This window comes from Drosophila eugracilis, unplaced genomic scaffold, assembly GCF_018153835.1.
Source record: "Drosophila eugracilis isolate 14026-0451.02 unplaced genomic scaffold, ASM1815383v1 contig_90, whole genome shotgun sequence".
In the NCBI taxonomy this organism is placed as follows: domain Eukaryota; kingdom Metazoa; phylum Arthropoda; class Insecta; order Diptera; family Drosophilidae; genus Drosophila; species Drosophila eugracilis.
In genome coordinates this window covers 3610660-3637099 of record NW_024573812.1, presented here as the reverse complement: position 1 = coordinate 3637099, position 26440 = coordinate 3610660, and the positions used below count along the sequence as shown (strand labels likewise).

Sequence of the window (26440 nt, the reverse complement as noted above, 5' to 3'; positions counted from 1 at the left end):
AACGTTTAAAAACCAGTCTGAATAATGCGACACTTAAAAGTTCACATTTATATAATTACATAGAGTTGCGTCTTTAAAATTAAAATTGGAATTCGATAGCGCTGTATTTACGGGCACTTGCGCTCCACTTGGCTTTTTCCAGCCTCCTCGTACTCCTGCGATGATATCCACATTTGTTGGAAAGTGCCTATGCTGGCTAGAATAGAGCCACCAATCCAGGCTCCGAACCTTCGCTCCACGCTGCCATTGGCGGAAATCATTTTCAGACGCGTGTTGGAGGGAGCACGCAGCTGCAGATCGCGATTTAAGCGCTCCGGGAAGCCTTGAAGAAGAGTATTTCCACCTAAGAGCATAAAATTGTTTTTGTTTTTTTTTTAGTTACCGGAATAAGTATTTAGAGCTTTAATAAATTCCTACCGGTAACCACAACTGAACCAAAGAGTGACAGACGCACATCCGCATCACACATGCCTACGCTGGTGGACGCCAGTTGTCCAGCTCCCAGCATTGCGTTGTCGAAAAGACTCTCAGCTATCTTGAAACGCTCAGAACCAAAATCCTGGTGATAACCATTGGGAAATTCATAGTGCACTGTCGGGATCTGGGCTGCAACCCGTTCGTCGAAAGGATTCTCCAGTACCTGTAGCACGTTCATTTGGAAGTCCTGCATCATCAATTGCAGCATGTAGTTCTGCCAGGATTGCGTCAGATTTTCAGGCAGTTTACGCAGCGTAAAGCGTCCATTGTCGCGCTCTTTAACGACATCCTTGGAGGCTATTTTATACACCGGCGACAGATCAATGCCGTGCTTCTCTAGGTGCTGACGACACTGCCGAGAAAGAAAGTCGCCACCCAGCGGGGACTTTACCACCGCCTGCGACAGCACGTAGCCCTCGTGAACGGGAACGGCCGAAGTGTGGGTGGCTCCGCTATCCACTACCAAAGCAGTGGCTCGTCCGCTGGAGAATGCAGCCAGGACAGCGTTTTTTACCAGGAAGAAAGCCGGAACGTTGTACTTCTCGAACATTAACTCAGTTAACTTCTCACGATTATTGCGCACATTCCACGAGGCCTCGGAAAAGAGCACGGGATGGTATTCCGGCTCTGACTGTATGACATTGGTGTAGGCGTAGTCAATCACTTTCTCAAAGAGGTCCCAGTTATCTATCATTCCGTCTTTCATGTAGGTCTGAACTTCCATCTGGGAACGGGGCACATTAACGTAATTGGTGTCCACATAGAATTTGCGTTGGTCAGCATCTATAGGTATTATGGGATAGTTAAGGGTGGTTTAAGGCTATTAACTTAAAAATGTCTGAAGAAAAACATACTATTTGGCGTGGCATTGTTATCCGTTTTGGTCTCCGGATCGAGATTGGTTTCGGGAGCAGCTCCAATCCCAACAACTGAGGGAATCTCCGCCTTAGGCGAATCCTCCTGCGCGTACCCCACTCGCAAGGAGTGATGTCCGGGATCAAAGACGAGGGCTCCAATCTCGTCGCCGCCATATAACATGGTGCCACCACTCATCTTGGGGCGATGAAAATACTTTTCTTCGCGATTTATTCAAGATTTACCGGAAAAACTCTAAGTCTGTGTATATTTTGCGGCTTTTTTCACGACGCTTCTTCCTCGTTAGAGATGCACTGCTAAGTTATCGATAGCTGTTAGCAAAATATCGCAGTATCTTGTTATCATCTTTACCATTGAGTCATCGATGGTTGTTTTTGAACGATCGGCATCTCTGCCAATTTTGCTTGCAAACAATTGAATTGAAATATTTGTTTTTTCGTTAATAGTGCCAATTACACGCTGCTATATTATTATATTTTAAAATCCACTAATAATGTGGTAGCTTAAGCACAGAAATAATAAGTTTGTCATATCGGAGAATAATTTTTGAGAGCGTAAGAACTTCTAGCCACCTACCACATTTGTATAAAAAGTTGAATACTTTTATTTAATCCCCATAGTTTTAAAATGAGCAACGAAAGCCCCAAGAAAACGATATTTCCTTCAAACATTCCCCAAATGGAGATCAATATATCCAACGTGAATTCCAATGGCCAGATCGTGTTGAATGATGTGTTGCTCATGGAACTGCTCTGCAGGTACCACTTTCTCATTAGCTGGCAGGAGACCGATAAAGACGAGGATTACGGCTCCTGGGGATGGAGTCAGGTGACTAAGTCCTTCAACGAGAGCTATGAAGGCGTAGAGTTGAGCACTCCATTCTCGTTGGATGAGCTGAAGTGGCGGTGGAGTCAACTTTCTCCGGTTATCGGTGCCTTGTCCAAGGCAAAAGGACAAATACCTGATTCTTTGTGGCAGGTTATGGGGAATGTCCACAACCGAATCACAAAAGAGAAGGAGCCGGCTGTGCCAAAGACCGAGTGCCAGGAATTCCTTCTAAGTCAGTTGCATACTCTGCAATCTCTATCACAGTTGGAACGACGGCGATTGGAAGTGGAGGTTCTAGACCTAATTTTGCAGCAAGACCACCTGGAGAACGCCACCCACAACCTCGGACCCAAGGAAGAGGAGGCGGCTCAGAGCGAATACAATGAGTTCTTAAAGGCAATACGGGTCAAGGAGCTCCCAGCTGACACTTTAGAGCGTCTAGCAATGGACGGATTCTGCATTACCCCGCATACAAATAAGATGTTAGGAATTAATAATCAAAATAATACACTGAGTTCCACAATTGTCAGTAATGGATCAATCGACCTTGTTGAAATCAAAAGCGAACCAACGGATGAAACTGAAAGTGCGGCTAAATCTAATACGGAAAAAATTGAAAATCTTCGCTACGTGCCACTGAAAAGTGCCAAGCATTACATTAAAAAGCTTCGCATCCGGTTAAAGCGATTGGACTTTGATGAGATTTTACCATTAGCAATCATTCGACGATCTAGTCGGTCTTCTTTGAAACCTTGACTTTGTTTCGTATCAAATGCACATAAGTTTATTAAAAAATACATTACTATAAATTACAACTTAAGGCTATTGTATAATCCGAATCGCATTTTATAATTCGCTTGCTTTGCATTCTCAAAAAACTAACAACTAAACAAACAAGGAGCTGGGAGCGGGAGAGTCTAGATAACTGGAGAGCGGGTTAGCCGGGTCAGGAGGAGGTCAGGACTTGTACTATGCACGTTGTCTAGGAGCCGCCGGGTTCGTTCGATGCTTATCAGTAATCAGTTATGCTTTACATTACACAATCGTCAACAGTTACTAAAGAACGCAATTCAACAGGTCTATACGAAATACAGTCGTTGCTAGAAAGCGCAGCAGTTAACAAGAAACAAACAATGCGGGTGAAAAAACTAACAATCGGTTATAGCTGCTGCTTCCTCAAAACAGTTGGTCCGCCAAGTTGCCAATGAAGGTGGCTAGGTTCATGGAGGAGCCCTCCTTGAATTTCAGTCCAATCGTCTTGCCATAGGCTTGTATAAAAATGGCACGCACGGCATTTAGGCGTTGCTTTCGTCTGAAATTATTAAAAAGAATCGAATCTATAATTGTGAATAGTAGGGGAAAATTATCAACAGTTTAACAACATAAACTAGTATGGGGCGTAAATATTCTTGACTTTAGATCGGTCTTAAACTCACAAGTTTATGCATTGCTTGCTGGCCATTGAACTGCCGCCTATGTCTTTAGAGGAACCATTTGCGAAACCGTGCGTTGAGCTGCCATTGCTGTTGCTGCTCCCACTTCCACTTCCACTGCCGCTCGATGCTGTGTTGGTGCTGCAGTGGTAGCCATTGCCACCATTATACAGAGGAATGTTTGAGGAGCCGCCACCTTCAGCCGCCTGTTGAGCCACAAACCGCATCATGTAGCTACCATTCATCATGGAGTCAATGGAACCCGTATCGGTGACCACCTGCCAGCTGCCATTTGAGGATGTAGACTCCTGTCTTTGTTGCGCATTCGAGCCGGGTACTGATATGGGGCTGGTTCTGGATCTAAAAAAAGTGTTTGCGTTATTAAGTAAGGATTTCATTTAAACAAAGGTCTTCTTACCTCTTCGGATTGGGTGACCTGCTCGTCAACGGATTGACTTGCGCTGGCGTAGTGGCATAGAAGTTATCTGTTATGGACATATCACAGTTGGAACAGTTTGAATAGCTGTCGTTGCTATCTTGATCGAAGGCCAGGATGTAGTCTCTATAAGATAAATTCATTAATAAAGTTTCTATTCAAATCAAATTCAAATTATCCAGTATACTCACTCCTTGAGTGGTTCATCGTCACAGCAGTCGGATTTGATCACTATGACACTGCTGCCGCTGCTGCTGGATGTCTTTGTGCGCTTCCGATGCTCTACTATGCTGTACTCTTCGTCTGTTATGAACTTGAGCACATGGAAGCAGAAGAACATAATGTCCTCGCCTCTTTTAAGGCGATCGGGCAGTTGATGGCCAAACAGGTACCAGTCATAGGCCAGTGTGAAATACGCCATTTGCATGGCGTTCAGCGACTGATGAATGAGTCCATCGGCCCATAGGGACAGCCTGACCAAGGAAACAAACAGCGGAGTGCGATCCCAGCCGCTGATACAGTGAATCAGCAGGCCGGAGCTCTCCTCCTGAACATATTTAAGCGTAGCTCTCAAATAGTTTTGAGTGATGGCCACCAGATCCCAGTCCCTGTACTCCGGCCACACCACATCGATATCCGCCGCGGGTCCCATGTTGGGTATATTGATGTTCGCATCGTTAAATGACTGTTTCCAGTTGTAGTGCAGGTTGCTTGCCATGTAATTGTTGTCCCGGAACTTTTTAAAGAACTCACAACCCGGATACGGCAGGGATAGAAGATTAAAGCTCTTATAATGCTTGTTCGGATCCGCCTTCTCTGATGAAGAAACGCTGAAAGTAAAAGACAAGTAATTAGATCAAAAATTCAGCACCAGGGTTTTAAAGGCAACTTACGCCATAAAGTATTTGATCTTGCGGTTCTCCACCATAAGGTCCACAATGGTGGAGACGTTGAGCGTGTGAAGTAGCTGTATGTCACTCTTAATCACCTCGTCGTAACTGAACTGCGACTGCGCCTGGTCGTGCATGTGGGTGATTAGCGACTCGTCCGTGGAGTCAGCATCGTTCTCCTCTCCGTTTGGCGCCGTGTAATTGCCACCACTCAGACAGTCATAGGCATAGTCCACCACCTTTCGGCCATAGGTTTCTGGCATCACGGATAGAGTGGCCGATCGGCAGATATACTTCCCGCGGTACATGATCACGGGCACCGCGAATCTTTGACGGCATCTGGCGTATTTGGCCATCGTTACCAATTCCCGCATTCGTTGGATATCGTACTGGTCCTCGTAGATCGTATTTTGGGATTGCTGTTGCGATGGCTGCTGTTGCTGCTGGAGAGGATTTGGCTGTTGGGAGGGATATTGCGGGTGAAGGGGATGTGACTGTTGCGAAGGATATTGCTGTTGGAGAGGCTGTTGCTGTTGCGTCTGCAGGGGATTTGCAAAGGTCACAAAGGCCTGGATGCCCACACCCTCGCTACCGGTGCTTCCGGCGCTGCTGTTTAAAGGTGTGGCAGTTGCTGTGGTTCCGGAGGATCCTCCTCCTCCCAATCCACCGCCAACTGGCCCAAACAGACCATTTCCCGGTATCAGCGTCTTGGCCATGTGTCCGTGCTCACATTCCGGAATGAGTATTCGGCCAGGATAACGAGGGCTAAGCAGTCCATTTGTATTGTCCAGCTCAATGAGGCTGTAGTCGAGTTTAAACAGGTATTCGCATTTCTTGGAGATCTCATACTCCTAAAACAAAGATAAAGTTTGCAAATATTATTAATATGAAGTTTAACCACTTACAGAAATCTCTAAAGAAAATTTGATTTAAATTTTGCACAAAGAAATCTATAAGAAACCAATCGCCAAGTAATATTACAGATAAAGACATATTATAGAATATAATATTACGTATACGTATGGGTTTTTATCTGCCCGTTCAAGCTGTCACTCAGGGGATACCCAATTACGTGGATCGAGGGTATTTGTTTGCTAGATATTCGTTCTGATCCCCTTACCACTGATCTCTGACTGGACTTTGGGTATTAAAGCCATAAAGTATTTGACGGTCGTTGTGTAAAGTCAATTGTTTGCATAAATCAGCAATGCCGGCGTTGTGTCTTAATGGACAGCGAGATTAGAACGCGGAGTGCAACTGGTTTTCATGTATTCGCAATGTGTATATAGACATTCCTACAACGAGTTCAATGGAACTTGGACGTTCCCGGGTAGGAGAACTGGAATCTGGAATCTCGAATCTGTCGACTTCGACTGTCTATCTCCCACTCAAGGGTTAAAATATATAAGCGAATGGACCAAGTTACATTACCAAATAACCAAAGAGATAATTATATAATAATCTTAATTCTTTGCTAATTGCTTAAAACGAATATTATAAATACGATTTTAAAATATTACATAACAAAATAAATAAGTAGTTAATTATATTTATTAATCACTTCGATTTTTTCATTATTAAATATAGTTTACAAAATTGGTTTTTTTGTAATAATCAGCAAAAATTCTAAAGGTTTTACAGACACACGCTAAAAATAAAAAAAAAAAGACTAGCAAGGGGGCAGTGGCGGTGGATGGTGGGCGTGGCCCCCAGCCAGATGTCCCAGACAAACAACTACAACCAGATAAAAGCATAATAATAAAAACAACTACAAAATACAACCACAAACACCTTGGGGAAACAGGTTTTTAGCTCACAAAGAGAAATGTGCAAATAACAAAGAAAACTATAAAAAGGAAAAGACCAAAGCTGCGCAAAAATTAGCAACAACAAAACCGAAGCAGCGAGCAAAACAAACCCGATGAAAACTTAGTGGAGCGTAAGTGTGTCTGTGTAGCTGAAAAACTACTACACATACACTGTGCGAAGCGAACGAGCAAAACAACTAAAACGCAATTACAATTACCAACGAAAAGCCGAAGGGAACACGCAAAAACAACTGAATGTTTATGGCGTTTGTTTTGTATTTTTTGCCACTTAAAAATTGCATAAGCCAAACCATCCAAAATTGTATATGTATGTATAAATGTTAAGTTTAGCCTCTCTTTTAAATACAAAACAAAATCGCAATAGTCAAAACAATGCTTATCTCTCTGTTTGTATTGTTTACTGTATATTTGCAATAGGCTCTCAGGTTTATATTTTTTCTCTTGCAGTGTTGCCCATTTGACTACTTTTTAAGACGCAAGATTTGAGTCCATAAATTTAATTGGGATTACAATAATCTCAAAATATTATTTTACACTGCTTATTTTAAAAACATTAAACTTACATTTCTGTAATGAAAGAGGTATTCATGATTTTGGATTCTGTGTTCATATATTTTTTTCTTACCTCGTTCAATGCTATTTATAAATCATTTTTAAATAGTTTAATATTTTTTACGGCTCACAGCTTTTAACAGCTACAATACCCAACACTGCCTCTCAAAGGATGAGAGTAGTAGCGTATGAAAGAGATGGGATGCCGAAAAATGGAGAACAGAGAAAAACTTATTGATGGCTTTCGTGTGAGTGTGAGTGTGCTCCAAGTTGGAGACGCTGCTATTACAAAGCAGTCAGTCACACATGCACATACACACAAAGAGCACAAAGCGGTTACTGTTGTTGTGTGTATTGAACTGCTTGCTCACTGCTTCTGTTGCCGTTGTTTCGTTGTTGCTGTCGTTTATTTCTTTTTTGTTTTTGTTTTTCTTTGTAAGCGAGTAAATGCAACTGTAACTGCAACAGCGTTGCTTGAAAAACTGAGCTCCTGTTCCAAAGGCGCTGTAAAACTTAAAAACAACAAACAGACGCTCGATGAAATAGTTACAGCGTGAAAAATAGTTGGCGAGCGTGTTGTGATCATTAAGCATCATCATCATTATCATTATCGTTTTCATCATCGTTGACCCAAATAATGCAATTTAAACCGAAGGCTGGCTCGAAACCCAAGCTTGTCTCACAAACCCGGATTTTAAAGACTCTGCCGATGCTGGGCCACCAGAAAACCAGCAGAAGCTGCAAAGTGCGACACACTTTTCTTCTCCCTCTCTCTTTCTCTTAAAAAAAAGAAACAAGCGGAAAATAAAGCAGAAAAGCTGAAAAAAACACATACAACACAACGGCGACAAGAAACCGCACAGCTGAAAATAATCGTACTCGTACTCGTGCAATCGAACCGAGAAAACCACCAACCGAACCGAACCAACTCGACCAAGCACAGGGAATCAGCAAAAGAAAAGAGTGCCGAGGTCGTCGATTAAGTACGGTCTGACTCCTTTAACTCCGACTTCTTAATAGTCAAATTCCCATTAAGCGAAAAATTTTTAGTGACTTAATGCTATAAAGGCGGCATGTTAGGTTTAAACATTTAATTAAAGTTCTGTATAGGAAAAAATTGCACAAAAAGCAATTCAACTTTACGTGACTTTGAGAAATCAACGTTGCCTAATTTGAGTTAAGCTGCAAATCAAATAAATAAAAAAAATTATACAAAATTATATCAAGCTTAAAATTTGCTCTAGTTTAAAATTCTTAACAGAATTGCCCGTTAAGTATGTACTTCGTTCATATTAAATTATTAGAACTGTACTGCCCTAAGCTACTTCTACCTCCTTGTCTCTTTTTTTTTTTTTTTTTTTTTTTTTTTGAAAAGAGCAACCTGAAAAGCTAAAGAAGGCGTCTGTGTGCAAGCCACACGTTGCATATTCATCAATTTGCCGGAGACAGGGAAATGGCTTTTCTTGAATGAATTATTCAGTGCTCGAACTGAGGCTTAAAACTGGGGCCACTGACCACACCCAAATGACGGAGTGTTTCGCTTTTAATTCTCGTTGTTCTTGTTTACATGATTTATGCTTTGCGCTTTAAAAATGTGCAACGTGTTGTTCCCGTGTCGTTTTATTGTTGTTATTGTTATTGGTTTTGTTTTCGTCGGCGTTCAAAGACCCCCAGATGCCATAAAAACAAGTTGCGCCCACGTTTTAAACCCTGAATCGGCAATTGGGATCAGGTTCCAAATCAAGGTATTGAATTTGAAGACAGGGTATAGTTCTGCTGAGTTGGTTTATCTCAGAAGTTTTTTTTATTGTTTATAAAAATAATTATTTATACTTCCTCTGTCTTTCATATGTAGAACTATGATCCCTTTGTTTATCCCCACAAAGCAAATAAATACAAAGCGGAAATTGCATTGTTTTAAGGTTTTTATTACGCCCAAGAGGCAGGATTTATTATAATATCTCTGATTTCCTTCCCGTCTTTTAAACTTATTTTTTATAAAAATATCTTCCTATATATCTTTTCTTTCCCCATGATTCCAGTTAAGCGTCTCTCTCTTAATTTATGCAATATCATTCAGCCACATCAATGTAAGATATTAATGATATTTTTATATGCAAATTGCCAGTGCAGTTGATTTGCATTTACTTCTCTGGAGTGCATAAATATCACATAGGTGAAAAAACACTCGACAGTGTGTGGGACAACTTTCGAAAGGCATTGAAACCGCTTTGTGGGTGATACACCTCACCATGGTCTAAAAAACACGTTTGAGCCGGAAGTTTTTTTTTTAGTTTGCCGCATCTTAGAGCCAAAATGATTTTTGCTCACTTACTACCTCCACATAAGAGCACCTCAAAAAACATCGCAATGCCAATAATTGAGCGCAATATAAATGACATCCAGCCAAGTGGGCGTTTTGAACAATGAACATTAGTTTGAGGGGGTATTTACTTCTTTTTAGAAATCTATTCATTATTTGCTTAATTTATTCGCCAGACAGTCAGGAAGAGATTTTCCCTCGCCCACACGCGACTACACGTTGTTCCCACAACCAGAATTCAAGTATTTCCTCGAGGCCCCGATCGCCTTTTCTCGCTTTCTGATTTCCCATCAGCCAGTTCAGTGTAATGTGAAAAGAAGGTCAACTGAATAATCGATTAATTTTGGCAAAATCAGCATGGGATAACAGAAAAAAAGTGCTGTGGTATAGAAAATTCTACACAGCTAACAAGATTTTGATAAATTTTAAGTGAGAGTTTCCTGGTTTAAAATGTAATATTTCAGCTCAAACATGTTTACTTACATACAATTAATTTTCATGTTTCCTGATTAGATAGAAAATATATATAGTTTTTACATCTTCATTAGCAAACCAACTAAAGTCTGATTTCAACATAATCATGTCAGGGCTGACCTTTTTCCCAGTGCTTTAATGTTAAAAGGCAACAAATTACAATCAATAAAAATACATACACACCACTGAAAAGTATGTTTAATCTTGAGCTGAACAAAATTTCTGTGCTCCTGTTAAGTCGTTGTATTGCAAACACACAACTTTATATTATATTTCCCTCGTGCTTTCAGAAACATCCCCTGTTTTCTGGCAAACGAATGCCGATCCCCATTCCAAAAACCGAGTACCAAACTCCCTGAGAATAGTTGACTAAAACGGCATTGCCATTTCGCACATTATCGATTTTATCTGTCAGGGAGCAGGCGCCCATAAATGCAAAGTTAGTGGTTAAAAATCCGCAGCATCCGGTAACCACACATTTCTGGGAAATCGGTGGAGTAGCGAGTTTATGTCGAATTGCGCCCTTCTTCTAATCATGCTTGCATGGTCGCCCCGGATGCTAGGCAGTTAGTCCGGAATGCGCAAGAAATTCCGCACAAGGGTGTTTCAAATTTCACATTTACTGCACTCCGAATGATGTGGAGTGGTGGGCAGCATCCACAGGGGTAGCGGGGAGGAAAAATATAGTGCAACAGACATATATCTGGAAACATTGGAATCCCTTTATCGGAGTGGCCCTTAATCAAATCGAACTAGCCGGCTCTCTCTCTTTTCCGGACATGCGCCCGTTTGGCTGCTGCATCTCCGATAAGAGTTGGAAGCGCAGCTGCTTTTATTACTACCGATACACAGATGCACTTCCCCTCCAGAACGCCAACCTCGCGCTCTCTCTTTTTCCCTTTGCATCTAACTCTCTCTCTCTCTTTATAGGGCGGCATTTATATAATGGAAACCTTCACTTCGACTCCTGCGTTCCTGGCACAAGTGTCTGTGGTGCGACCCACGCACCTTGCAGCAACAGCTGGCCATTGGATACATTTGAACACCAAGCAAACACAGACATACACAAATACTGCGACGAACAAGGGGGCGGCAAAGGGGTTGCACATTCAAACGCGTGGGCGCAAAGTTCAACGTGCAACAGGCCATCATAAAAGGGTGCTGGATCCCAAAATCACCAGTGCACAGTGGAAATGTTTTTGCAAATGCAATTTTGCAGGTACAAAAAAGAGATTACAGAATTAGAGTTAAAAACATATATAAAGATATGTTATTAATTAAACAATTGTTTAATATTAGTTTAGTAAGAAATTTAGCTATAAGTTAGTCAAGCAAATAAAAAACGTATAATATAAAATCAATAATAAACAAATCCAAACCAATATTTAAACTTCATTGATATTCTAACAATTTAAATTCGTTTTTTTTTTTTGGTTTTAAATTATATTTTTTTAAAATTAACATAAATTGTACTATAAACATTGACCTGCTTTTCATGGCAATTCTATTTTCACAGCTTTCCATGAGGTCAGCAGATAATTGCTTTTGGCATGCTTGACATGCTACCATAATGCATACATTAAAAATCAATCAAAAACAAACGCATTAACCTTGTCAATTATAATGTAGAGATAATAATAGATTAGAAATTATAAAAACAAAGTTATTAAATAAGAAATATTTAAACAAAATTTGAGATTTAAGAAGACTATCAAGAATTAATCTGAAATCAAATTTTTCACAGTACTAGTCTGCGACTTCATCCCACTGTGCCGCATTTTGGTTGCATTTGTTGCGCTGGAAGGCGTCGCACTTCCGCTCTTCCGGTGATTCCTGCGCGCCTGTGCCGCATTTTCCAAAGCGCCCACACAAATGACGCCGCACGGCTTGCAGCGCAGCTGCATCCGTTTCCGGGGGGCGGCGGTGGAGAGCGGGTATTGGCGGAGGCGTGGCCACAACACAGACTGCTGCCAACAAAAACAGGCGACCAGGAGCGGCCAGAACCAGGATATGTACTATATAATTCATACCATATCGGATTTTGCAACACACAGAGAGTCTTCACTGTCCAAATGGAACTGGAACTGGTTGCAACCCCCAAAAACGAGTGCAATCTCCGGACTGGAAGCGAGCTGCAGACTGGAAAGGGCCAAGCGGGATACACATTAATGCGGAGGAGTAGCTGCCGTCCAGGTCCTGCAGGTCCTGGGCCGAGAATAGTGTTCCAGCAGGCGCCAAAGGCTGCGCTCGCTTCGCGGCTGTTATTTCTGGTCCAATTGGTTGTGGGCTAAAAGCCAGTTGCCAAAAGAACCAGGAAAAACTGCAGCAACAACCACTCGAATCATACAAAAAACAGTTGGTTTTTCCAGATCCCAATGTAGTGTAAAATGTATTTACTTGTTTTCCATTTTTTTTCAGAAGGTGAAATTTTTTTGAAAAAGAAATCTTCGATTGACAACGATAGCAGCAACAAAAACAACAACAGGTGGGTTTTCGCCAAAGTGCAAAATAAAAAGAAATCAAAAAATTATATACATACATAAAAAAAAAAACAAAGGCGGCAAACAAAAAATGTTTACGAAAATTTGAGATATTTATAAAGAAAAAGCCTTCCTGCTATTTTTGGCATTTTCACTTGGCTGGGATTCACTTTTTGGCGCCCACACGAGCAGACATATGGCCCACCCACCCACACAGATACCAAATACAATTGCAAATGCCATATACACACTTGCATTTGCATCTGCAACAGTTTTCAATGCCATTTCGGCCAAGTCATGAAAATAAATCAGTCAACAAATTATATATACATATATATACATATATATATACTTATGTGAAAACAAAAGTGATATAATGATCAACACATTGTTAATAGATGATCAGCGCAGCCCCATTTTCCGAGAGTAAAGCTTTTTCTTTATGACACAAAATAAAATTAACCGAGAAGACAAAACTATTATTGAAAGCTTTTTAACTTGTTAGCTATTGAACATATTAAATTATATATCTTTCAATAATATTGGATTTTGCGGCCAAAATAGGAAATACAAATATCACTGAAAGAAATTTTCTTAGAGTTGTAAATTAAACATTTGATATTTGTAATCAAATTCAAAGTTTTATACCCTTTTTTCCCAAACTTTTAGTACCTAAATCAAACTAGATCAATTTAGAATGGCTGAGTATAAGCCATCAACTTCGTGGCCCCACCGGATGATGAGCTTCCAATGTCGTCAGGCGGATCTCAACCGCCTGGTGATGAACTATCTGGTTACAGGTGAGACCCACTAATAAGCTACTACACCCACTAATATTAACTTTCATTTAGAGGGCTATCAAGAGGCAGCCAAACGTTTTATGACCGAGGCAGCGGTAAAGCCAGGACCCCACATGGACACCATTGGGGATCGATTGAGGATTCAGGATGCCGTACGAGTGGGTCAAGTGAAGTACGCCATGGATTTGGCATCACGGATATATCCGCGCCTCTTCGAGACCGACAACTATGTCTTTTTCCATATGCAACAATTACGGCTGATCGAGATGATCAGGGATCAGAAGATGGAAAAGGCTTTGAAGTTTGCCCAGAGCAAGGCATCGGGATTTGCCAAGGTCGATCCCAGACATTTTCATGAGGTGGAACGGACCATGGGTCTCCTGGCCTTCGATCGTCCCGAATATAGTCCCTATGGGGAATTGATGTACTATTCATATCGCCAAAAGGTGGCAGGTGAAATAAATGCAGCCATGTTGCGTTGCCATGATGCGGAGAACAAGAGCAAAGAGGAGCCCATGGAGCCACGAATGATGTTCCTCATCAAGCTGATTCTTTGGGCCCAGGCCAAATTGGATCGCGAGGGTTGCACAGACTTTCATAAGCTTGATTTTGGCCATGGAGACTTTGAGGAGGAGTTCCGCCGGAGCTTCCAGGGTTTCTAAGGAACAATAAGCAAACAATAATTGTCCAACGATCGGTCGGCGTCTACTGCGAAAACTACATAAATGTATTTTTTTTTTTAGAAAATCTACACATATAAACGTATTTTTTTTGGCAAACCTACAAATATAAATGTCATTTTTTTGAATGGATGTTGAATATTAAATATTTCCATATCTTGATGTAAACTGGAACAAACCGATTTTTCTCTCTGGGTATGGGCTGAGAAATTTTCTAAGACTTTTGCTGATAAGGCCCGTTCTAAAGCGCATATTAATGTGTCACGTGCCAACCGAAGAGCTATTTATAATGTTTTTTTTTTGTTTGTTCCGATAAGAGAATGAGTTCAAAAAATGTATGAGGCTTTGGAAGTGAATTTTTGGTTCTTTTATTGGATTTAGTTTGAAAAGATTAGCTGAGCTTTCAGTTAACTTTTGCTTAAGAAACCCCAGATCATCTTAATTTTTATTTCTTTTTAAAGACTTTATATATCTCCCTATAATTTTTATATAAATATATTATTAGTACAAGCTATAAACAAGTGATGAGTAAAATTTTGTAAAAGTATTTTATAATTTAGAATCTAATGAACTTTAAAGTCCCTATTGCTATTTTATTTACTGTAAAATTTAATTTTTCACACCGTTCGCCGGCGTTTTCTCTGTTCTCCTGGGAGCTTTTTAAAGTTATGGCTGGCCTACGTCATTGGCATTAATATTGTGCCATTGGCTGGACACCTAATCTAATCGGTGTAGCTAAACTTAACCCTGAACCCTGCGGAGACGGGAAAATAAAATCAGAGAGAGAGAGAGAGAGGGAATCGCACACATAATTCACCCTTTGCACCCCATCAAAAATGCAATGGGTTGTATCAAGGGGCAGGCAGCTATTTGTTTGTGCCTTCAAATCACTGGCAGATAAGGAAAATACTTGAACAAAATCAAATCGAAGGTTGTCGTCGGTCCCGTTGTTTGATAAACAAAAAAACAATGCCAAACCCACACGTTTGCAACAAAGTATTATCCCTTGGCAAAGGCAGTTTATCAATTATATGAATGTGCCAATTGCAGCTAAGCAAACACATGTAAGATCGCCGCAGAAACGTGAGTTACGTGCCAAGTTTTCACTTGCCATTTCTCGATCTGTTTCCAGGTGCCTTGGCTTTAGTTTAGTTTTTTTTTTTTTTTTGCTAAATATTCACTAGTACTATTGCCATGCAAATCCACTGTTGCCAAGTTGCCATCCCAATTGTTATTCTCTGCTATTGCCGGTTAAGCGGACGATAACACGGAATTACATACTAGACTATTAAAAGCCGTGCGTGACATTCAAAAGGGGGTTAGAGTGGTCTGGGTTGTACTGAAAGCTAAAGACAAAAGTCGGGCAAAAAATAATGCACATTAATGCGTGAGTCGAGGGAGCAAGCCTTAGAAAAGCCATTAGGCGTTTTATTACCGTGTTAACGAAACATAGTTGAATATTAAATTTCAAAGGCAATACGAGAACAAAAGCAATAACGTTTTCCGGTTTTTGGAAAATCGGCTTGAAGAGATCTTGTAAGTAAATTAAAGCTTATTAAATCGAGCTCAATCAAAGGAAATATTACAGATCTAAGCTCAATGCGATGGGCTTAATATTATTTTGATTAGTTAATTTAACTAAAGATTAATACGCATTATAAAAACAATCTGAATATTATTATTTCACTGTGAGTCAGTTTCAGTAAGGAATACTTTTACAAATAGAAAATTGGTTACTAAATAATCAGCTATGTATAAGGTTATCAACGGTTAATTATCCTTTTAAGGTTAACAGAGAACCTAGTGTGTGACTGCCAATAAACAAAGCCATCTCCTGGGTAATCCTACTCCTGGGTAATCCTACCTCCTATTCAAATCAAATGACACGTTTTAGGGCCTATTGATTGCCATGAAAATGCGATTTTCATTGCGGAAAGCTTAATGGCGGCCATTTTCAGTGGCTGAGTATATTTGGGGCGCGGCAAAAAGCAGACGAAAGTCAAAGAGGAAGAAAAAAGGAATGAGGATAGAAAAGAAGAGAATAAGAGCAATAGGAGGACAGGACATTATGACGTGTCCTCGACTATGGCGCCACGCACACTAGCACGTCAAGCTTTTCACTACTGTGTGTTTTTTTGCGGCGACAGCACGTGCACGTGCGCCTAAATGTATGTCACACCCACACATTGCCAAACTTACCGTCGTTCCTTCCTCAAAGGCCGTCGCCTCGAAGGACTTTTTTTCGAAAGTTTCCAATAGATTGTGTAGGTCCTGCTGAGTTACGTTGACCATGTTGTTTAACGTCAAGCTGCACATTTTTGCGTCGCTGCATTTACCGTTCGATTTCTTTCTATCCTCTTAATTACAACCACACACACACAAAACACCAGAACGCACACTTACGGTTACACTTAAAAAAGTTGCCAAATATGAACAATTATTCTCGTGACTTTTTTTGTTCTCTCTTTTTTTATTTTATCTGCTGCGTATTTTGAGTCGCGTTTATCGCTTCTACGACGCTTACACGTTTCGCTTTTCGCGTTTGTTTGCTTTGCTTTGCTTTTAACGCCCTAGAAGACGGCGACGTCATCAAAAATTCACGGTCGCTAACGAAATTTTTAATTTTTCTTCGCACTGCGCTCTTGGTTTTTATTGTTGCCTTTAAGATTCCGTTTTTAAATAATGTAGGCTACGTAGTATATTACATTCGCAACGAAAGAAAGCGTCAAACGTCAAACAGCCGCGACCAAAAAAAACAACATATAAGGTAGCGGTGGAGAAACTTCGATGGTCGCCATCGATAAGTAATCGATTATTTAAAGTTTTCTTGAATCGATTAGTATATGTGTGAACAGAACTTTTGGTTCAGAACTTCGGATAATGCTAGCTTGAACTTAAACCGTTTTGGGTTATTTATTGACTTGTTTTTATACCCGTTACTCCTAAAGTAAACGGGTATATTAAGTATTGAAAAGCGCAATCGCAGCGCAAGACGATTTTCGCTTTTTGTAGAAAGGCGGATATCTCGGTAACTATACGAGATAAAATATTGGTACATAAGCATCAATCATGTACATAGTTTCTAATGACGCATCCAATGCGAATTATTTTTATACCATCTGGCTACGCCCACTCTTGCGCCCAAAAAGCAAAAACTATAAGAGATAGGAAAATAGGCTTAGGAATACGTATTTTAGAGATGCTACTGCAGCTCAATGCGAACGCCACGCCCACTATAACGCCCACAAACCACAAAAAAACTGTGGCATCCATGATATTATTATGAATACCTTCGTTTGACCTTGTATAAAATATTTTTGAAATTATCTATCGATTTACCAAAGATTTTTCAAATCGGAACAATATTTCATTATTTATGAAGATATTTAGGTTATAAGGAGTGACGTTACCATCAGTTACTCAACAAGCTTTCTCTGAAAGCGATTTATGAATTTCCACTAGCAAATTGAATATTTTCAAATTGTGTAAAACATAATCGCGGCACTCGGCTATAGCGTTTCTTCTTGTTTATATTTATACTTATATATATAAGAGTGAAAAATTGAGTATCCGTTTTGAAAACAAATCTGCACATATTATTATAAAATATAATTACGATAAGCAACAAATTTAATTTTTATCATCTATTACTCATAATACAATAAGTTAGTACTCATTATACAATGAGTAAGGGAATAAGTAAGTATACAAAAATTTAATCTATAAATTAAGTTGTTTTTTTTGGTATAACTTTTTAAGTTTTTTTAACTTTTGTCATTTAAAACACAATTATTGCTTAATTTATCCTGAGTACATTGCAAATAAACAAATTCAAATTAATAGAAGAGGCTTACGCTACAAGAGGTTTTCCTTTAATCCTATTGCAGATTCCTTAAGTCCTGATATGTAGGCATAAATTAATAGAATGCCTCTAATTGTATCTAAGCTTCGTTTTGATCCGCATCATTCCACTCATAAGCCGTGTAACTTGTACCAGTATTTTGACATTCTCTTGTTCTTCTTTGTGTGGTACTGGGCCTATGTCCTGGATGCATTCTAGGATGAAAGAATCAATAAATTAATGATATAAACAAAAAATATCTAGAGTTACTTACTGATCTCTTATCAGTTTTAGAGTAGTTGGCTTCAAAATGAATAACACAAATATCATGGTACCCTGGGAAAGGTTAATGCAGTCAGCCACCTGGAAAATTGTAGACCAATACGTGCTGTCTTTAACAAAAAAGGCGAAGATTTCTAAGCTCCACGACAGACCCATCACAATGAAGAGACGGAGGTACATCACATAGCTGAGATGGGAATATTCAATATAAAAGGGATTTAAACATTTTAAATTATATCTGTTTGCTGTAAGAATTACGTTTGCTTTTCCGAGTGGTTCTTAGAAGCGTTATTGGCATCTTTCTTTACTTTCTCTATAAAAGTTGCCGTGAGGATAAACATGGTTATGTTGAATATAATCGTCAATAACATCGCCCCGTAGAAGTATATCATAGCAGCATTGTTTCGCACTGTGGGGAAAAAAGAAGATGCATTAAGTGCCTCGGATACACATATATATGTAGCTGTAATCGGATTTTGGAACCCACCGTTGAAGAAACAACTGGCCTGCTCTCCTATCATAGGTCGCCAATTGACGTTCTGAACGACCCTATTGGCTAGAAAGGTGACTCCGGTCATGGACGCCGCCCAGACCCACGTGCATATGTTATAGGCCCGAAACCGATGTTCCGGCATTAGTCGGTACACTGAATTTTTGGCGTTGGTTAACTTAGCCCAGAAGTGCAGACTGATAACGGAAAGCCAGAAGTACGCAGCCATAATGAAAAAGTAGCTTAGGAATCCTACAGATGACAATGGGTTAAAGTTTCATTTTTAATTAATTGTTTTTTCACATAACCTCCAGCTGCACAGAAATACTGTAATAAATTCCACAGTTCCAAGAGCAAGAATAGGTAGCCGATGAACAGCGAGACCATGTAAGAAATGAAGCACTTGCCGTGCAAGTTATGTAGCTTCTTGACGTAAAGGTAAACGCCGATAGTGATAGCCATGCAGATCAATGATATTATCAATGCTAGAAGAATGAAAAGAAGTCAGAAGTCCGGAAGTCCGAGTAATTTAAAGATTTATATGTTAGCTTACCGACTTCTTTCCAGTTACTAGTGTTCTCCGAGGGTATACAGTAGTGGGGCGCAATTCGAATACCATCTTTGAATGCTAAATGTTGGACACAATACTGCCGCTTGTTGAAAATCAATTGGTTGAAGTGCATTTGAAAGGTTGCATCCTAAGGATGTAACAACTGATAAAACAGGTTCAATATGCTTGAAGACAGACATATATACCTCAAACAGCGTGAAGCCATTTCCTTCCTCTGTGTGATCTAGGTAGTACAATTCTTCACAGGGCATGGGCAAGTCCCATTGCACGATTAGTTCGTCTTTAAAATGTCTTTTGACCACCTCTCCGCTCTTGAGGGTCACGTTCACGTAAGGGTTGAGGCTTTCCAGATCATCCTTTTTCATGTTATCATAGCACACGCCCACATTCATTAAGTGATTGTGAGAGCAGCAAAACCTGACACAGGGCCTTAATTTGCAGACACATCCTCTTACGTGGCTAGCCACGACGTCCCACGTGTCGTCTGGCAAGACCTTGAAGTCATAAGTACCCGTCAAATGGGCGGGGATTAATAGGCCATCATATAGGTATGAACCGTTCGGAAACTTTTGACCTGTTGATATGTCTACAGTGTCATAGAAATCACAACCTGCAATTTCCGCATTTGATTTTTCTATAAACAGCAAAATAATTGCTGAAACCAATCCAACAAGTAGAAGCATTTTCTACAAAGAAAATGAAAGCTTAAATTAATACACTCTTTTAAGCATCCAATATGGTAAATTTAATCTATTTTAAATCGGCTCCTAATGTCGGGGGGATTATTTTTATTTGATAAACCCTTTTTTTGCGTTAAAGACCTTTAAAAAGCTTATACAATAGAAAATCAACGTCCTCACAGAAGGATAAGAAGGACAACCACCAGCGACTTCACTATATGGATTTAAGAACGGTTCTGAGATGACTGACGCAAAACGAAAATTTGAACGATAGTGAGTGCGTGAAGCGATAAAAATATTATTCATTCTGTATGGTTAATTTCAGCTTCTAAATCGGGGCCCCTTTCTAAATCGACTTGGTTAGTGATCCTTACCCTTACAGTACTTTTATATGTATGTTCGGAAACGTGCCCTTTTCTGTTGCATACTTTTCAAAGAAAACAACATACCTTACAAGTAAGGGGTATAATACAACTAAAAGTTGATGACCAAACACTGATTAACGAAAACTATATGCGTTATATAAAACTATTTTTATCTTAATAGGAATTTTTACTCACATATAAATAAGTATTCTATTTTTCTTCTTATATTCTTAATCTTAAAAGCACAACAGAAATCCATTAAAAACTTTCTGTTTTCTTAAAATAACTATTTCAATCTCCATCACACTTTTTTAAATTTAACAAGCTTACACTCACGCCTAGTTAAATAAAAAATATGTAATACTTAAAAAACAACTGCCATAAAAGTTCTAAAGTACTTTTATTAATTATGTTATGTTAATAATGAGGTAGTTTTGTCACTTTGAACAATTTTAGAAACTTTAACATTTTCTTATTGCTATAATCTATTATAGTCACACAAAATGCAAAGTCTGATTAGTCATTAAAAAAATTTCAAATTTTCAAAATCTTGAAGCCAGAAATTAGTTGGATTTTTTACAAGTTTCTGAGAAGAAATAAAATGAGGTAGGTAAAGCCATAGTTGTCCTTGTGAAGTTGTAAGATAATCCAGTCCTAGATATGTGGAAAAACCTTATTTTATATTCTGACTTTCATTGGGTTTTCTGCTAGAAACTCTCAATCTCGTATTGATGACACTCAGCGCGTAGTTTGGAAGTCTACAATGAAAATTGGATTATAGGTAAGTATGACACAGATTAATATGATTGTAATAAAAAATAAAAAAGGAACTCAGTCAGTTGTAACTTTTTCAAAAAGCCAACCGTCTTATAACTCTTTTTAACCCTATAACAGCAAACTTAGAAACAAATTGTTTTTTCAAGTTACCTATTGCAGGACACTTCCATCGAACTTTGTATTCCCAAGCGAGACCTCTTCATCGCAGTTGTTGGCTTCCTCATATTCACCCTTAATTCTGTTCAGACAAAAACAATGATATCAAATAGTAATTTTCACTTAGCCCAGAATCACAGAATACTCACTGCTGCTTTATAAGCTTCAAAGTGCTTGGCTTCAGAACTAACAACACGAGTATGATGGTACCTTGGGAAAGATTGATGTAGTCAGCCACTTGGAACATTTTAGACCAATACGGGTTGTCTTTAACCAAGAAGGAGACGATTTCTAAACTCCACGACAGACCCATGATGACGAAGAGTCGCAAAAAAAAGGTAAAGCTGAAAAAAAATTATAAATGATACTTGAAGCATTCAAAAAATATTTCATTAGAGTTACGTCTGCTTGTCCGAGTTTATTTTTTCATTCTTCTTTCGCTGTTGGGCAAAGTTTTTGGCATCCTTTCGTAATTTCACAATACGAATAGCTGTCAGGACAAACATGGTTATGTTGAAAATCACCGCCAATAACATCGGCCCATAGAAGTATATCATAGCAGCATTGTTTCGCACTGTGGGGAAAAAAGAAGATGCGTTAATGCCTTCGAATGTGGCTGTAAACGGATTTTGGAACTCACCGCTGAAGAAACAACCTTTCTGCTCTCCCACAATAGGTCTCCAAAGGTCGTTCACAACGACCTTATTAGCCAAAATGGTGACTGCCGTTAAGGTCGCCGCCAAGCTCCATGAGTATATGTTGTAGGCCACAAACCGATTTTCCAGCAGACAGCTATTCACCTTAAGGGATCTGCCACTAAACATTGTCCATATATGCAGACTGATAACGGAAAGCCAGAAGTACGCAGCCATAATGAAAAAGTAGCTTATGAATCCTGCAAATGACAATGGGTTATAGTTTCATTTCTAAGTAATTGTTCTTTCACATAACCTCCTGCAGCACAGAAATACTGCAATAAATTCCACATTTCCAAGAGCAAGAATAGGTAGCCGATGAACAGCGAGACCATGTAACAAATGAAGCACTTTCCGTGTAGGTCATGTAGCTTCTTGACGTAAAGGTAAACGCCGATAGTGATAGCCATGCAGATCAGTGATATTATCAATGCTAGAAGAATGAAAAGAAGTCAGAAATCCGGAAGTCCGAGTAATTAAAAGATTTATATGTTAGCTTACCGACTTCTTTCCAGTTACTAGTGTTCTCCGAGGGTATACAGTAGTGGGGCGCAATTCTAATACCATCTTTGAATGCTAAATGTTGGACACAATACTGCCGCTTGTTGAAAATCATTTGGTTGAAGTGCATTTGCAAGGTTGCATCCTAGGGAGGTAACAACTGATAAAACAGGTTCAATATGCTTGAGGACAGACATATATACCTCAAACATCGTGAATCCATTTCCTTCCTCTGTGTGATCTAGGTAGTACAATTCTTCACAGGGCATGGGCAAGTCCCATTGCACGATTAGTTCGTCTTTAAAGTGTCTTTTGACAACCTCTCCGCTCTTGAGGGTCACGTTCACGTAAGGGTTGAGGCTTTCCAGATCATCCTTTTTCATGTTATCATAGCACACGCCCACATTCATTAAGTGATTGTGAGAGCAGCAAAACCTGACACAGGGCCTTAATTTGCAGACACATCCTCTTACGTGGCTAGCCACGACGTCCCACGTGTCGTCTGGCAAGACCTTGAAGTCATAAGTACCCGTCAAATGGGCGGGGATTAATAGGCCATCATATAGGTATGAACCGTTCGGGAACTTTTGACCTGTTGATATGTCCACAGTGTCATAGAAATCGCACCCAGCAATTTCTGCATTTGTTTTTTGTATAAAAAGCAAAATAATTGTAAACGATCCAAAAAGTAAATCCATTTTCTAAAAAAAAAAAAAATAATTTTATAAAAACAAATTCGGCTATACATGGGAAATTAAATGACAATTTTGTGAGTGTATATATACATACGTATGTATGTAGAATTTCAATCAATTTGCTTCCACATACAAACGTACAATCGAAGAAGGTACATAGATATGTATGTACATAGTATGCGTCGACACAAAGAGAACTATTACTAACCAATTTCTAAGTAAAAATGATGCGAGCAGATGACGCTTTTTGTACCTATTACTCATTGGCTAAAACGGTATATCGTCGAAATGTTTGCTACAACTTAAAGGATGCGTTTCCGATATATTAGGAACTACTAAAACTTCAAGAAAGTTAGGATTAACTCTATGCACATGTAATGTAAGTTTTTTTTGAATATACAAATATGTATGTACATATGTACATAATTTGGTGCTGCAACATCGATCTGATTTATTTACATATATACCTTTTATTTAAGAAGTAATGAAGGAATTAAAGGTTTGTGACCTGACAATAATGTATATAATGTAGATGGCGCTTTTAGATTTTACATACATCATTACACAATACATTTACAGAGTTATTAAATGTTACCATATATATTTTAAAATACGGATCTGTATATAGGGTATTTTATAGTCGAAGAACTTGGCTTCTGTTTTTTTATTGGCGCCTTCTGCTTTTCTAGGCATACGCAGTGACGCCACCGACTGTCTGTCATAAAAAATAAGTTCAATACATTCCATATTAAATTAGGGGCGTTGGCCAATGCGTAAAATAAGCATGTTCAATACCAAACTATTCTATGCCCAGCTCGACTCTGGTCAATAATTTCGGCGCTCTTTAGGTACTCTTTCGCGTTCTCTTTCAATGTTGCCATGCAAATACACAAACATACATACACATACATAAGCGGTAGACTTTTACATATATTTCTGGGTATTGCCAAAAACTAGAAACTTTTATCTTCATTAGCAAATAAAATAATCTACATATTTGTATATACATATGTACGTATACACATATGCGTATGTAGCCGTTTTTCTCAACTTTATTATTAAATTTATTTCCAAGGAATAAACATGGTTCTACGTTTTATGTTATTTTTGTCTATTAAATAATAATCTACCCATAAAAATGAACCGAGCTGCGTATGCTGAATTCTCCGAAGCATAGAAATATTTGGCACATTTTTCTGTGAAATTCATTAAGTTATAAGGCCACACATGGGCTGTGGCGTCACTATCAGCTTCTCAACATTCTTTCTCCGACAATCGGTGGCGCTTAGGGAATTTCAACTAGCAAAATGAATATTTTAAAATTGTGTTAAGCGGTAACGGGTATCTTATAGTCGCGGCACTCGACTATAGCGTTTCCTCTTCTCTTAATCTTACCATGTTAAGAAATGATCAAAATGCTATGCTACATACCTAAAATGTTAATTTAATAGTTTACTGTTCAAATACCAGCTGTTAAACGCAGCTGTTGCAAGTAAACACCACGTGCTTTTAAAAAGGTTAATTTTGTGGAGCAACTTAAAATTGGCATATCTCATAGAAAAAATCATTAAATAATCTTATTATACTATTAATCTTATTAATACTATTTTTTATACTAATACGTTGTGTGTTTCGTTCGTATTTTTCAAAAAATTTGTATATTTAGCAAGATTTTTTTTCAAAGAAAGTTGAACCTTGCAAAGGGTTTTAAAAAACGGTTCAAATTGTACCAGTGAGTGTCCATATAATGATAATTTTTGTGCGTAAAAGAGCCGACTTTTTTGTGTTATTAATGAAATTATCTAGTACTTAAGTTGAAACTTGTTAATTTTATGTTCGAAATATATGCTCGAAATGTAGACCTTTCGTTTGAGTTATTGCATTTTTAATTCCGTTACGTATTTCTCGAGATATTAAGGATGTAACTTATGGGTGTACGAATAAATTATGTGCCGACTGTACATGTTGTAGATTTTTCAATTCTGAATTCAGAATATATAAGCTTTGCGTATTATGAATTATTAGGAAGCACTATCTTGATCAGCAATGCAGAAGTTTGGCGTTAGCAAGGAAGTAGAAGTAGAAGTCATCCAGCTTGTGAAATTTAGTCTGCAAATGGTATCGACGCAAGGGAAGATGACAATACATGCTTTTTTTTATATAATAATAATGAAATTGATGAAAATGATACATCGAATAGTACAAACAATTTCTTCTTGAATAACTTCTGTATTTATTATCTGATCTGGACCAAGCTCAATCTAACTTGAGAATTGCGCTAAATATTAAATTTTTGTGAACGGAGGGGGGCGTTGCCACGCCCACCTTTTTAAAAAAACCTTCCTATAGTCATAACCATCATAATACAAGAAACCTTTAGTGAAAAATCTGGTTAATTTTAAAAATATTAGTTTTGGCCAAAAAAAATGGGGCCAAATTCGACATAGTGCAGTGGCATCCCTAAATGTATGGATCAAGAATATTCATGCTTAATATCAAATTTGTATCTATTATAGTTCCTGAGATCTAAGCGTTTATACATACTGACGGACAGCCGGTCATGGCTTAAAAGACTTCGCTGTTGATACTGAACTTAGAATATATACATACATATGTACTTTATAGGGTCGGAAACGCTTCCTTCTACCTGTTACATACTTTTCAACAAATCTAATATATGTATGTACGCTTTTACTCTACGAGTAACGCGTATAAAAATATATATGCTTTGGACTCACCGGAATCGAAAACATATAAACACAGCCGATGTTGCTTGGCGATCTGTTAACTCTGAAGCTGTGTAAATACACACTGATAATGGGTTTTATGCATGGTGTTGCTGTTAGCCTAAAGTGTTACCAGATGGTAATCCGACTTTTCCGTCAAAATGCTTTTGAAAAATACCAATTCTGCACAATATGACTTTCTATTTTTAAAATCTGAGCTGGCAACTGATCGTTCAGGAATTTTTTATAGATAAATTACAATAACTACAGAAGATAATTTGTAATTTTTTTCTTGCGTCCGAAATTTACGAAATCGCTTATTTTAACTGCATTTCTCTTTCAAGTCCGGACGAATATGTTTTTTTTTTCTTTTGAGAGTAGGAATACATTCGGAATCAGAAGATTAACTTTTTATCGAGGTATATAATGTATATTCGGCAAATATTCTTTCTGTCCGTTCGTAAAATGTAAAATATTTTTAAGAGAAAAATAATGATAACATAATATCACATATTTCTTATGTAAATCCCAATAAAAGATTTTGGATTATTTTTATTGAGATCGGGAAGAATTCTAAAATATT

The 26440-nt window shown here is 38.6% G+C and overlaps 6 protein-coding genes across 6 annotated transcripts; 2 read left to right on the top strand and 4 right to left on the bottom strand.

Annotated features, from left to right (window-relative positions):
• Positions 1 to 33: 33 nt before the first annotated feature.
• Positions 34 to 1654, bottom strand: LOC108112533 (actin-like protein 6B). Its single transcript, XM_017222459.2, has 3 exons — positions 1332 to 1654; positions 418 to 1260; positions 34 to 343 (listed from the first exon to the last, which is right to left on the bottom strand). The coding sequence occupies exons 1-3, from the start codon at positions 1528 to 1530 to the stop codon at positions 108 to 110; spliced, it is 1278 nt and encodes a 425-aa protein (XP_017077948.1). The 5' UTR covers positions 1531 to 1654; the 3' UTR covers positions 34 to 107.
• Positions 1655 to 1711: 57 nt separating this feature from the next.
• LOC108112534 lies at positions 1712 to 3001 on the top strand. Its single transcript, XM_017222460.1, has 2 exons — positions 1712 to 1907; positions 1974 to 3001. The coding sequence occupies exon 2, from the start codon at positions 1981 to 1983 to the stop codon at positions 2935 to 2937; it is 957 nt and encodes a 318-aa protein (XP_017077949.1). The 5' UTR covers positions 1712 to 1907; positions 1974 to 1980; the 3' UTR covers positions 2938 to 3001.
• On the bottom strand, positions 2950 to 16848 carry LOC108112529 (myotubularin-related protein 14). The gene is made up of 6 exons (XM_017222455.1): positions 16278 to 16848; positions 4944 to 5791; positions 4242 to 4880; positions 4033 to 4176; positions 3618 to 3974; positions 2950 to 3493 (listed from the first exon to the last, which is right to left on the bottom strand). The coding sequence occupies exons 1-6, from the start codon at positions 16392 to 16394 to the stop codon at positions 3358 to 3360; spliced, it is 2241 nt and encodes a 746-aa protein (XP_017077944.1). The 5' UTR covers positions 16395 to 16848; the 3' UTR covers positions 2950 to 3357.
• LOC108112537 (glucose-induced degradation protein 8 homolog) lies at positions 12068 to 16271 on the top strand. The gene is made up of 4 exons (XM_017222463.2): positions 12068 to 12473; positions 12537 to 12603; positions 13268 to 13398; positions 13450 to 16271. The coding sequence occupies exons 3-4, from the start codon at positions 13296 to 13298 to the stop codon at positions 14058 to 14060; spliced, it is 714 nt and encodes a 237-aa protein (XP_017077952.1). The 5' UTR covers positions 12068 to 12473; positions 12537 to 12603; positions 13268 to 13295; the 3' UTR covers positions 14061 to 16271.
• Positions 16849 to 17583: 735 nt separating the features above from the next.
• Positions 17584 to 20169, bottom strand: LOC108113242 (G-protein coupled receptor Mth-like). Its single transcript, XM_017223788.2, has 8 exons — positions 20123 to 20169; positions 19448 to 19948; positions 19245 to 19389; positions 19000 to 19176; positions 18689 to 18943; positions 18460 to 18610; positions 18194 to 18388; positions 17584 to 18134 (listed from the first exon to the last, which is right to left on the bottom strand). The coding sequence occupies exons 2-8, from the start codon at positions 19943 to 19945 to the stop codon at positions 18020 to 18022; spliced, it is 1536 nt and encodes a 511-aa protein (XP_017079277.1). The 5' UTR covers positions 19946 to 19948; positions 20123 to 20169; the 3' UTR covers positions 17584 to 18019.
• Positions 20170 to 20690: 521 nt separating this feature from the next.
• LOC108113244 (probable G-protein coupled receptor Mth-like 3) lies at positions 20691 to 25973 on the bottom strand. Its single transcript, XM_017223790.2, has 9 exons — positions 25870 to 25973; positions 22640 to 23137; positions 22437 to 22581; positions 22192 to 22368; positions 21881 to 22135; positions 21643 to 21814; positions 21390 to 21584; positions 21235 to 21322; positions 20691 to 21065 (listed from the first exon to the last, which is right to left on the bottom strand). The coding sequence occupies exons 1-8, from the start codon at positions 25882 to 25884 to the stop codon at positions 21235 to 21237; spliced, it is 1545 nt and encodes a 514-aa protein (XP_017079279.1). The 5' UTR covers positions 25885 to 25973; the 3' UTR covers positions 20691 to 21065.
• Between the last annotated feature and the right edge of the window lie 467 nt (positions 25974 to 26440).